The following is a 13,970-nucleotide window of genomic DNA, read 5'->3' on the forward strand; positions in this document are numbered from 1 at the left end:
TAATAAATGGAATTTATATAGTCTATTTAGGTTAAATCTCAAACCTAAACATCATTTTGAGTATGCACAAGGAACAGAGTTTATTGGTTTTAACTGACTGACATAGTAAGTGCATGTACACATAATTTCCAGCTTTTTAATAAATAAGTAGCTCCATAAGCATTTAAGTCACCAAGGAATCAATTGCTGGGCCTACCTGACCTCAACTGTTTTATCACTATTATAATATTAATGATAATAACAATAATAATAATAATGTTAATTATAATAATAATAATAATAATGATGATAACAATAATAAAAGTAACATCATCATTAACTATACTACTACTACTACTAAAACATTTTTGTTGTTATCATCATAACTATTATTATTATCACTATTTTTAAGTACTATGATAATTGCAGTGCCAGTAGAAATAGTAATAGATCCCTCCCCAAAAAATTTAAGCAGGGTAAACAGATGAGGTTGGGTAGGTGTAATAAGCACCTGTTTAGCCAGGCAGGTTTAGTAAACATCTATCCATCCACGAAGTGTAAAGAATTAATAAAACTATAGAAATATAGCAGACAAAGTATGTGCCCAGCATCAGTGGGTTAAAATCTACTATCTTATCCATTCAACAAAATTCTAAAAAGAAACGTAGAACACCTACAAAATATTTGATATTCAGTATGCAATCAATCCCTCCTTGCCCCCCTATATTAAAAAAAAAAAATGCCTGAAAGTCTTTCATCTTAAAACAAAAACATGCTCATCTGCACTACAACATCCTCCATGAGCCACTCACCTTACACTCTCTTCCGAGTCATGTTGTCTTAACTTTAATGTGTCTGTGATGTCTTTGCGTAGGAGTGGATGATTCAGTAAGAAGTGCATAGAATACTGTACACATTTTGTTCTTATTTTTATGCTAATATCATTAAATCTGTAAAAAAAAAAAAAGAAATACAATATGTTGATAAAAGTATGCAAATCTACGTCTTTATATCAATATAGTACTTAAGTTACCTTATGCAACCTATCTTCTAAATGGTGCTTCAAAAAATAATTCAAATATTTACACATCTTTACATAAAACAAAAAAAAAGCATCTCATAATAAATGCAAGTTTTGAAATCAGTGGTTTAAGAAATATATAAGATCTAGGGCATCTTTACACAAAAAGTCTTATAATAAATACAAGTTTTTAAAATTAACAATTTCTGAAATGTATATCATCTAGAGAAGCTATGATTATACTCTAAAGAAAATAATTTCAATTTTGTTCATACCTTCCCAAGAAAGCTGTCCATAGTTGCTTATGGTTAAGTGCCAGTGTCGAGTCCTTCTCAGAAAACATACGAGCCAACAAGGAGACAGATCCATACCGTTCCTCTTCATCAGAGCTCTTCAGTTTAAACTCCAACTAAAATCATAAATACAGAATTGAGCATCTATTTCTAGTCAACAGGACTTTTACTTTACTTAACCCCTTACAGTTGGGTCACGTGTACAAGCATTAAACAAACCACTTGGTCTGCAAGGTACAGCTGTACACAAGTGCATGGAGCGGGTTGTTCCACTTCATGTAGCGGACTCCCATGCCCAGTGTCTGGCCGTTGCCAGAAATCACAATCTAGTTTATTATGCTCAGAGATTTCTATTACCCGTCAGCACTTTTACTTTTTTTTTTTCTGGAGCAAATATTGCTATCTCAATGCATTACTCATGAAGATCACAATATTATATGTTCATCATTAGCTTAAGTATAAATACACTGAATTCCTTGAAATAACAAATTCAAATATCTTATCTGCAATCAGCATCAAATTCTAAAAGCAAAAAGAGGAAACACACACACCTGTGGCAAGACTGCTAGTAGCACTGATGGGCAAATGTGATTCAGTTCATATATGAGATCATAAACTTTTTGAGAGATGGTCAAAGTCTTCTCTTCACGACCCAATATGAGCACATGGTTGAAGAACTGCAAAGGATTCTCACAATTAATAAATGATAATAACATATGTGTAATAGCATATAGAGTCAATTACATATAGCTTCCAAATATCTATATATTCCAAAAGAGGTTTTGATAGACTTCAGGATACTGATGAAAATACTTACAGCTTGAATGTAGGGCTCAAGTGTGTCAGAGCATTTAACCACTAGGTCTTTGGCCAACTGGTAAGCATTCTTCCTTTGTGATTTAGCTGGCTCTAGGACATTTGATAAAATAATATCCAGCAAATCATTGGAGACAACATCACTTTCATTGATAAGTGGACACAGGACGTCTAGCATAAAAGACTTGACTTTTCCACTGTGTTCATCACTGCCAAAAGAATTTTTAATAAGGCATAAATAAAAAATACTAATTCTTGTGTTGAAAAAAAGAAACCATATTTAAGAATTCAAAATTCATTACAAAAAAATCATGACACTGAAACAAATATGCCACCCCCAATACTTACTTGACTATATTGAACATAAGCTTGAAAAGTTTGCAGAAGATTTCCTGGCAATCTTCCAGCTCAAAGCACATGTTGAATGATTTTACATATGCTAAGTTTTCAAGAAGGTAAAAGTAGCGCTTAAAGGCAGGGTCCTTTGGGTCTTTCAGTCCTCCCAGTTGCTTGATCAGGAACATGAAGAGGGTCTGACAAGATATTCTAAATTACTCATTTTTAATCACAAAAACAACAATAAAACAGACAGTCACCTTGGTTGACAAAATGGAAGGTTTTGGTTCAAACATGGGCAAACCTGCTAAGGTAACTAAATTCTACAAGTAAAAGTAAATAAATACAAGTCAAATAATTTACCTTGTTACATATTTGTTAACCTCAGCTATTGTTTTATCAAGTATGAGTACTTTCTTTAGGACAAGGCTATAAAAAAGAATGACAGCATCTCAAAAAAACATTATATAAAAAAATATATATATATATTATTACATATACATATACATACCTTTACTTGACCAGGGTCCTTATAGGGTGCTTCTGGTGCATACACCCTTAAAACGTCTGCAATACAGCATGCTATGAGCAGCTGGACATCACGACTTGGATATGACAAGAAGAAATCATCTGCAATATGCATAGCAAGCGGAACATACTCCTGCAAAACAAAAGAAAAGAATTCTGTATAATTGCAACCACAAGATAAATAATTTCAAGACTCTAAATCAAGTTCAATCTCTAAATATTAACCCCCACGACCCAGATGGCGTGACCATTACATTACAAAAAAATTTGGTTTGAAGGGCAGGTGTTGTAAACATGCATGCCGTCATGTGAAAATTCGGTAGTGGGCTGGGGTGAAGCAAACTTACTATCGTGAGCACTTCAGCAAAAGGCCGCAGTAACAGGAAAGACTCATAAAGAGTGCACAAAGTTCTTGGAGGGTGATTAAACTTATTTGGTATTTAGGAAGGGGCTCTTGCACTATTTCCATCAGAACAAGTGTGGAAAGTACAATCTGCGTGCAATGACTGAAGAGGCACCGGCTCCAGAGAGGAATCTATTTCCATGCTCAGGATCTTATTCCTGGGCATTGTGACTGGCGGTGCAGGATGTATTACAGAAACTTAATATTACAAAAACAAAAATAAATACATATAAAAAATAACAAATATATTTTTTTTTTACTTATTGATATTATTATTGCACTGGTTTTTGAACTACCTAGAGAGATGTTATGAAGTCTGTGAAAAGAAAAGTCTATTACCATCTGGATAAAGCAAACGAAATGACAAATAAAGACACAGGAAAATTGAAAAAAAAAAAAAAAAAAAAAAAAAAAAAAAAAAAAAAAAAAAAAAAAAAAACACTTGGGGAGAAAATGAGAAAATAACATTGCAAAGGGTTAGGCATGGATTCTTGTTACAGAACACAAGTGTTTGCATGTGCCCAGCCTACAAGCTGCACACCCATCTCAGTGGCTGCTCAAGTAAGTCTAATGCCCATATTTTGGACCACATGACAGTGAAGTATCCGGATCCAATGGTTTTATAGAAAAAGTGTCACAGCTTAAACCAGTTGTGTATGTTGTTTTGTTTGAAGGTACAAGTCAATGCACTGAAACTATCAATCAGTGATTTGTGAACTTCCATTTCAGCACTTTTTTTTTTTTTTTTTTTTTTTTGGGGGGGGGGGGGGGAGTTGTATTTGCAAATTTGAAATTATTCATTATTTCCATTATAGATGCAGTTCATTCAGATTTGTTTAGGGCAGGTTTCAAAACCTATTTTGGTCATATTCTAGCTAATATCTACTACTGATGTCATACTAGTATACCTTAGAATCCAATATGGCAAATACTATGTTTATCAGCAAAATATCCATAACTGACAGGATGGCACTTACACACTTGCTACCCAAAGAATGAAACAGCAATTTCATACAAGTAATTCAAATTTGACCCTTGAAATGGGATAGTCCCATTTAAATCACTCATGCCAGATGAATCCTAGGACGTCAAGGCAAAGCTTTCACTGTTACTGGACCAAACCTAATCAGTTCTAGAGCTCAGGTCTCTGCAGCTGGGTTGACCCCGTGGGAACCTGGCTGTGAGCCCTGACAATAGGCCATTTACAAAGCAGCATGTGCTAATGCACCACAACACTGCCCATCTTTATTCTAAATATTACTCACTGTAAATGGGTTACACATATTATAAACTGTGACTTGTCAGCAGTTTATCATGAAAATACCAGGACTCATCAACTTGGAAATGAGATGTTTAAAAAACAGAATGCAATGATAGAAGCAAAAGAAACTAAAAGGGTAATATATAACAGTAAGGAAAACAAGGAAAGTATGCAACTACAACCTGAAAAAAAAAGTAAAACTAAGGTAAAAGAAAAGCAATATATACACAAATTAAACAAAACAAAACAAATAAAAGACATAAAAGAATAAAGAAAATAAAAGCCTGCAACAAAAGACACAAGGAAAAATGAGTAAATAAGACAAGAAACAAACAGCCTAGTGCACAAAAGACTTCATACAACCGCTCCTCAAAGAAAAGTGAACACTGATGCACCAAGTGCCAACAACCTGTCACTGTAACCCAACTCCTCACCTGGTATGCTCCATCATCTTGACCCATAGACTGCAAGGTGTGGGCTAGTGTCTTCAAGCGCCGTATCATCTCATCTGGTCCAAGATCTTCTATGACTTCCCGGCACCCAGGAGGGTAAAGGATGGTCAGGTTGTCCCCACGACCCATCCTTACCACCTGTTCAAATAAGTGCCATTAATATAAACTTTGTTATCAAACAAGAGATAACAATAAACATATCACATGATAAAAGGATAATATTTAACTTAAACAAGATTTTTCTTTTCTATTTTTTTTATATTATACCACTGGATTATAACGTTTTTCTAAGGAAGGATATCAATGAACTAAAGGCCAAGAAAGATACATTAAAACATTGGAGGAACGCAAACTAAATGAAAGAAAGAAAGAAAAAAATAAATAAATGCACACACCAATGAAATCCAGTCTTATACAGTAATGACAAAAACTTTCTATATAAGTACATCCAACATAAGAGTTATACAGTTCAAAACTAAATAAAAAAGTAATACTACTATTTTTTGAATGTATAAATGGAAATATATATATATATATATATATATATATATATATACATACATATATATATATATACATATATCTATGCATACGCATATACATATATCTATGCATAGATATATGTATATGCATATGCATATGCATATATAGTATATGCATATGCATATGCATACGCATATGCATATACATATATCTATGCATATGCATACGCATATGCATATACATATATCTATGCATATGCATATGCATATGCCTATACATATATCTATGCATATGCATATGCATATGCCTATACATATATCTATGCATATGCATATGCATATGCATATGCATATACATATATCTATGCATATGCATATACATATATCTATGCATATGCATATGCATATACATATATCTATGCATATACATATATCTATGCATATGCATATGCAAATGCATATACATATATCTATGCATATACATATATCTATGCAGAGACAGAGGGCGAGGGCAGAGTGCAGAGAGGGAGGCCGAGACCAGAGGGCTAGGCAGACGGCAGAGACAAAGAGGTAGAGAGAGAGAGAGAAGAGAGAGAGAGAAAAAATGAGAGAAAAGGAGAGAGAGAGAGAGAGAGAGAGACAATCAAGAGAGAGAGAGAGAGAGAGAGAGAGAGAGGACAAAAGAGAGAGTAGAGACAAAGATAGGGAGGAGGAGGGGGGGACAAAGAGAGAATAGACAAAGAGATAGATATATAGAAAAGAGATAGGAGAGACAAACGAAGAGATAGCGATACAAAGAATAGAGAGAGAGAGAGAGATCGAGAGAGATAAAGACAGAGAACAAAAGAGAGATAGATACAAAGAGAGATGATAGATGAGAGATAGATATGAGAGGAGAGAGATAGATAGACAAAGAGCGAGAGAGAGAGGAGATATGAGAGAGAGGAGAGACAAATATATAAGAGATAGAGAGACAAAAGAGAGAGAGAGTATAGAGACAAAGAGATAAGATAGATAGAGAGAGAGATATAGAGAGTATAGAGACAAAAAAAAAAAAAGAGATATATAGAGAGAGAGAGAGAGAGACAAAGAGAGAGAGAGAGATGAGAAGATAGAGAGGAGAGAGGAGACATAGATATAGAGAGCGAGAGAGAGGAGAGAGAGACAAAGAGATAGAGAGAGAGAGGATGAGAGATGAGACAACTAGAGATAGAGAGAGATACAAAAGGGAGAGAGAGAGGAGAGAGAGATAGAATAGATGATAGAGAGATAGATAGAGAGGTTAAAAGAGAGTAGAGACAAAAGAGACAAGGAGAGATAAGAGAGAGAGAGAGACAAAGAAGAGAAAGAGAGAGAGATAGATGATGAGATAGAGAGATAGAGCAAGAGAGAGAGGAGAGAGAGAGATAGAAAGAGACGATATGAGAGAGAGATAGAGAGAGTAGAGAGAGAGAGGGGGAGAGAGAGAGAGAGGAGAGAGAGATATAGTAAGATAGAGAGAGTGGTAGAGAGCGGAGAGAGAGTGGGTAGTGTGAGAGAGAGAGAGAGAGGATGAGATATGAGTATAGTATAGAGAGAATATAGGTGGATAGAGATAGAGTAGAGAGATAGAGAGATAGGGGGTAGATTATAGATGATCGAGAGAGAGAGAGAGAGAGTGGGGGGATGAGAGAGATATAGTATAGATAGAGAGGGGTGTAGAATAGAGATATAGATATATATAAGAGGACCACACAATGAGACGTATAGATAGATATATAGATATAGAGAGAGTATATGAACAAAAGAGATGATAGAGAGATGTATATAGAGATAGAGATTAGATATAGATGATATATTATATATACACACACCGAGATATATATACAACACAGATATAATATGACAAATATAGATAAGTACACACACTATATATAGATATTTAGGTAATGAGATATATATATATACAAAATAGTATATATAGTATATAGGAGATATATATGTAAAATATCTATATATAGATTATATAGACACACACCAGATATAGAGTAGATAAGAGATATATATATATATAGAGATATAGATATGAAGATGATAGATATATATAGATACACACAGATATAAGATAGGATAAACAAAATATATATATACACACATATAGATAGTAGAAGACAAATAGATATATATAACACACATAGAGATAGATAGACAAAGATAGAGAGAGATGACACACAAGATCGAGAGATATATACCAAAGATATAGATAGAGACACACATATATGTATATATAGGAGTAGAAAATATAGATATATATAGTGACACACATATATATAGAGAGATATACAAAAGAATAGATGATATACTAAAAGAGAGAGATAGTAGATAGACACACAGAGATAGAGATATATACAAAGAGAGAGATAGATATAAGAGAGATAGAGGAGAGAGATATAGTATATATATAGAGAGAGGAGAGAGTAACAAATAGTTATATGATAATATGAGGGGGAGACGAGAGAGATGTGGGGAGGATATAGATAGAAGATATAGTAGAGATATATAGAGAGATATATAGAGAGTATAGATATCAGATAGTAGAGTATGACACACAGATAGATGATAATATAAAAAAAGAGAGAGACTATAGAGGGGGATAGAGAGATAGATTAGTGATATGAGAGATATATATATACAAATATCTATAGAGTATATATATAGAGAGAGAATAGATATAAAAATATATCTATGATATAGAGATAGATATATATATATTAGATAGATACAAATATGATATATATATATGATTTTGTATATATATATAGATTTGGATATATATATATAGAATATGTATATGTATTTGTAGATATATCTATATATAATATATATATATATTAATAACCATATAAGATATATATACAAAATTATATAGATTATATTATATATAGATCATACAAATATTATATATATATATATTACAAAAATGAGATATGATATAGATAGCCAAATATATATTACAAAGATATATATATATACAAATATATATATATATATATTTGTAGATATAGTGATTATATATATATATTGGTTATATATAGATGATTAGATATAATATATATATTGAGAGATAGATTTGTATTATATCTAGATATATATGTAGTTGTATATAGATATATATATATATATATAATATATATTAGCATATATTATATAGATTGGTGATAGATAGATAGTAGATATAATATATCTATATATATATTTGTAGTATAACATATATATGATAAGATATATATATTTATATATTTATATTATATATTTGTATATATATATATCTAGTATATATATACAAATATATAGATAATATATATATATATATATATATATATATAGAGTATATATAGTATATATATATATATAGATATTACACATTATATAAATATATATATATATATATATACAAATATAAATATATATATATATATATTATATATATATATATAACAAATATAAATATATATATATATATATTTATATTTGTATATTATAATATATATAATTTATATTTGTATATATATATATATATATATATATATATATATATATACTGATATTTTATATATATATCTATATATTTATATATCATATATATATATATTTATATTTGTATATATATATATATATATATAATATTTATATTTGTCTATATATATTTATATTATATATATATATATATATGCGAGTAGAACAACGAAGGGAAGTTAACAAGAAAACACACGAATATGCCGAAGGCCTTGTCGCTTAATGCTTCGTCAGGGCATTCGTGGTGTTTTCTTATACTTCCCTCGTTGTCTACTCGCAAATCTGTTCGGACATGAATTCCATATATATATATATATACAAATATATATAGATATATAGATATATATATATATATATAATAAATATATATCTATAGAGATATACAAATACATATATATATATATATTATATGTAGTATATAGATATATATAGATATAGATATTCATATACAAAATATATTGATATTATATATATACACATATATATATATATATATATATATATATACAAAATAATATATATATATATATAATATATACAAACGATATTATATATATCGATATTATATAGATACAAATATTAGTATATGATATATAGATATATATATATACAAATATATATATAGATATATATATATATATATACAAATGATAATATATATACATACAAATATATATAATAGATATATATATATATAGACAAAGATATATATTAGATATAGAGATAGTATAACAAATATATATAGTATATATACTATATATATATAACAATATAATATATATATATATATATACCACACAATATAAATATATATTATATATATATATATATATATATACAAATATATATATATATATATAATCTATACAAATATATATATATATATATATATATACATTTGTATATATATATATATATATATTTGTATATATATATATTTGGTTGGACTATAATATTTGGATAGCAGAGATATTATATATATATATATATACTATATATATAGTATATATAATTAGATAATAGAGATACCAAATAGATATATATATATACACAATATATATATGATATATATATATATATACAAAATATATATACGAATAGATATACAAATATACGATATATATATATATAATTATATATATATATATATATCTTTGTAATATATAGATATTCCCCCCCCCCCCCTTTGCCTAGATATATATATTTGTATATATATATATTTGTATATATATATATTTGTATATATTGATAGGTGTATAGATAGATATTTGTATTTATATATATGTGTATTATATAGATATTTGTATATAATAGATATATATAATATAGATAATAGAATAGATATATATATAGAGAATATATATACAAAATATTATATCTAGTACAAATATATAGATATATATATATATATGACACATATATTATATATATATATACAAAGATATATATATATAGTATATATATATATTACAAATATAGATATATAGATATTATATATATAATATATATATATACACAAATATATAGATATAGAGATAAATATTATAGATATATTATATGTATATATAATATAATATATATATATATGATAGATATAGTATAGATGTTGTATAGATATATAGATATATATAGATGATAGAGATACTATAGATCTATTTGTATATTATATATAGATATATAGTGTATAGATATGTATATATAATATATATACAATATATTATATATATATACCAAATAGATATATTATATACAAGTATATATATATATTACAAATATATATAATATATATTATATATATATATACAAAATATATATAGTATATATATATTTGTATCTATATATTTATTATATATATATATATATATATATATATATATATTATACAAATTATATATATATAATATATATAGATATATATTTACAAATATATATATAATATATTATATATATACAAATATAGAAATATATATAGATATATACAAATATAAAAATATATATATATATATATATTATATCTATATAGATTATATATATATATATACAAATAATATATAGAGATACAAATAGATATATATTACACATATATATATATATCTACAATATATATATATATACAAATATCATATATATACAAATATATATATATATAAATATATAAATATATCTTAATATATATATATATTATAGATTATTATATATATATATAATATATATATATATAATAATCGTTTATATATAATTATATTCATATATAATATATATATATATATATATATATATATATATATAAAATTACATATTTGCACATATATATATAGACACATGTGTGGATGTGTATAAAAATATATTTATATATATATATATATATATATATATATATATATATATATATGTATATATATATATATTATTTATTTATATATATATATGTACATATGTTTTTCTTCATATATATACATGTAAATAAACGTACATATACATATATGTACAAATACATATTTGCACATATATGTATATGTATATATATGTATATGTGTATAACTTACACATAGTGTATAAATACATATACATACATATATACATTTAATACATATTATATATAAATACATTTATATACAAACCCCCCCCTCGCTCTCTCTCTAGAGAGAGAGAGAGAGAGAGGAAAGATGAGAGAGAAAGAGGGAGAGAGAGAGAGAGAGAGAGAGAGGAGAGGAGAGAGGAGGAGAGATGAGAGAGAAAGAGAGAGGAGGAGAGAGAGAGAAAAAGAGAGAGAGAGAAAAAGAGAGAGAGAGAGAGAAAAAGAGAGAGAGAGAGTTTGAGAAAAAGTAAGAGAGAGAGAGAAAAAAGAGAGAGAGAGAGAAAGAGAGAGAGAGGGAGAGATGAGATAAAGACGAGAGATAGAGAGAAAGAGAAAGAGAGAGAGAAAGAGAGAGAGAGAAAGAGAAAGAGAGAGAGAAAGAGAGAGAGAAACGGTTTGGGTTCGAGAAAGAGAGAAAGAGAAAGAGAGAGAGAAAGAAACAAAGGTTTAATCTTATAATTAATTTTATAATTTAGTTTTATTCCATTTGTTACAATGGATACTTTTGGTGTGACATGCTCCGTTTCATTTCTGCTTCTAAATTATTCCGTATGCAAGGAATAACCATCTATTGGGTCCCGAGGAATTTGAAAGCAGGTCAGCAAGATTGCTAGACAAGATCGTTACAGCTGCAACAGAGAGGAGAGAGAGAGACAGAGAGAAAGAGGGAGAGAGAGAGAAGTTATCAAATATGTTACTACATATTCTGATATCAAAAACCAATCATTCACATTATAAGAAAAGACTTAGACAGCAAATGAAAACAAACAGAGGCTAACATTAATTTTCTCAAATAGCAAAATACTAGTCTATGAATGTTATCAGAAATGCTATCAATATACAGTAATACTTTCTTAATAGCATCTTCAAGATAATGAAAAATATACCAATAAAATAAAAAAAAATTGCAACACGGCTTAGCCCAGAGACCCCATACGTACAGCGGACATTCAAATTATATCCATATTAATGAAAACCTTCACAGAAACTTCCAACTGTATCTCAATTCATAAATATTCATATCATTTATTCATAATTTACCTTTCACATACAGGGCAAGGGGGTAATTTCACCCTCTCTGGTCCAGTGAAAGAGCATCAATGATAAAACAGAATAAACCCACAATTCTCCCACTGCCTTTTCCACAGTTATCAACCCAACAAGACCCCCCTCTCTTCTCTTCAAACAAATCAGATCAGATGAAACTAGAAATAAATAAAAAAGACCCCACCTAGCTTTTCCAAAAACCTCCCTAAACAGAGAATAAATAAATACAAAACACCTTAAAAAAAAAAAAACGAAAAAAGGAGAGAAAAAACCCCGTGTTTCCCAGCAAAACATCCCGTGTCTATGACCTCTGCCTCAGCACCCTCATTACTCCGAGGGGAATTTTCTCTTTTCTCTCGCATTAAATCGGCCTAATCTCCCCGCCCGCTCGTCATTCCGTGTCAAAAGCTACGTGAGAAAGGGCGGCGTGGCGATTTCGTCATCATTCTCTCTTCTTTTTTTCTCATTTTGGTGGACTTAATTCAGCCAGTCTCGAGGGAAGCCGAGAGATAAGGAGAACCCGCAGTGTTTCGTTTTTTTGAAAGAAAGTCCCGTAAAACCGTGAAAAGAAGCGTTATCATCGCCAATCCTCCTCTGGTCCGCAAGCCCCCGCCCGTTTCGTGACGGGGACGTGCCCCTCGGCCGCAAAAAGACGCGAGGAGGGATGGAAAACTGGACAAATCCTCGGCCCGAGAGCAGAGAACAGGTCAGTTGTGATAGTTTTCTGCAAGAGATGGCTCTGATCACAAATGTCACCAATTCAAGTTCCTTCCAGGATACCTCACCTCTTCTCGTCTCTATGGTAGCGCCAAAACTTTCGAATCCGTGCCAGTGTCAGGATGGATGTTGTGATCACATATCAGAATAGAATCGGTTCTGCTTTTTAGGCGTGAAATGAGGGAATCCGAGGTAATATGGCGGGAAAACGTGCTGGGACACCGCTCCTTTCTTCGTTAGTTCGCTCGGGCTTCAACAGATGGCGTTACTGAGCCGAGGCCCGCTTTTGACGGGTCTTATGTTCGCTTTTCGCCCGCTGGGCCTTAAAACCCATCGGGATTGGGCTATAATAATTTCGAGCGTTCTCAGTAATGGGGATCGATCCGGATGATTTTCCTCCGTTGGCTCCTTCAAACGCCAATATGGAAACATCAACGTTGTTGTGTCAAAAACTCGCGAAAAGCAAAATGTAAACAGAAAATATGGTTTGCTACGTCACCAA

At 29.7% G+C, this 13,970-nt stretch overlaps 1 protein-coding gene across 2 annotated transcripts in view; it reads right to left on the reverse strand.

Moving 5' to 3' along the window:
* LOC119568373 (sister chromatid cohesion protein PDS5 homolog B-B-like) overlaps nt 1–13,713 on the reverse strand; it is a 50,310-nt gene extending 36,597 nt beyond the window's left edge. Inside the window, exons 1-8 of one of the 2 annotated variants that reach the window (XM_037916842.1) lie at nt 13,537–13,713; nt 5,072–5,227; nt 2,957–3,106; nt 2,458–2,642; nt 2,111–2,318; nt 1,845–1,970; nt 1,276–1,409; nt 792–929 (exon numbers count right to left, since the gene is read on the reverse strand). In XM_037916842.1, the coding sequence (XP_037772770.1) occupies nt 792–929; nt 1,276–1,409; nt 1,845–1,970; nt 2,111–2,318; nt 2,458–2,642; nt 2,957–3,106; nt 5,072–5,218 (1,088 nt within the window). In that variant the 5' untranslated portion in view covers nt 5,219–5,227; nt 13,537–13,713. Of the gene's footprint in view, nt 1–791; nt 930–1,275; nt 1,410–1,844; nt 1,971–2,110; nt 2,319–2,457; nt 2,643–2,956; nt 3,107–5,071; nt 5,228–12,745; nt 12,959–13,536 lie in introns of those variants that run through there. The other variant, XM_037916851.1, reaches the window with a different exon arrangement.
* Nucleotides 13,714–13,970: the final 257 nt, after the last annotated feature.

This window comes from Penaeus monodon, chromosome 4, assembly GCF_015228065.2.
Source record: "Penaeus monodon isolate SGIC_2016 chromosome 4, NSTDA_Pmon_1, whole genome shotgun sequence".
Classification (NCBI taxonomy): Eukaryota; Metazoa; Arthropoda; class Malacostraca; order Decapoda; family Penaeidae; genus Penaeus; species Penaeus monodon.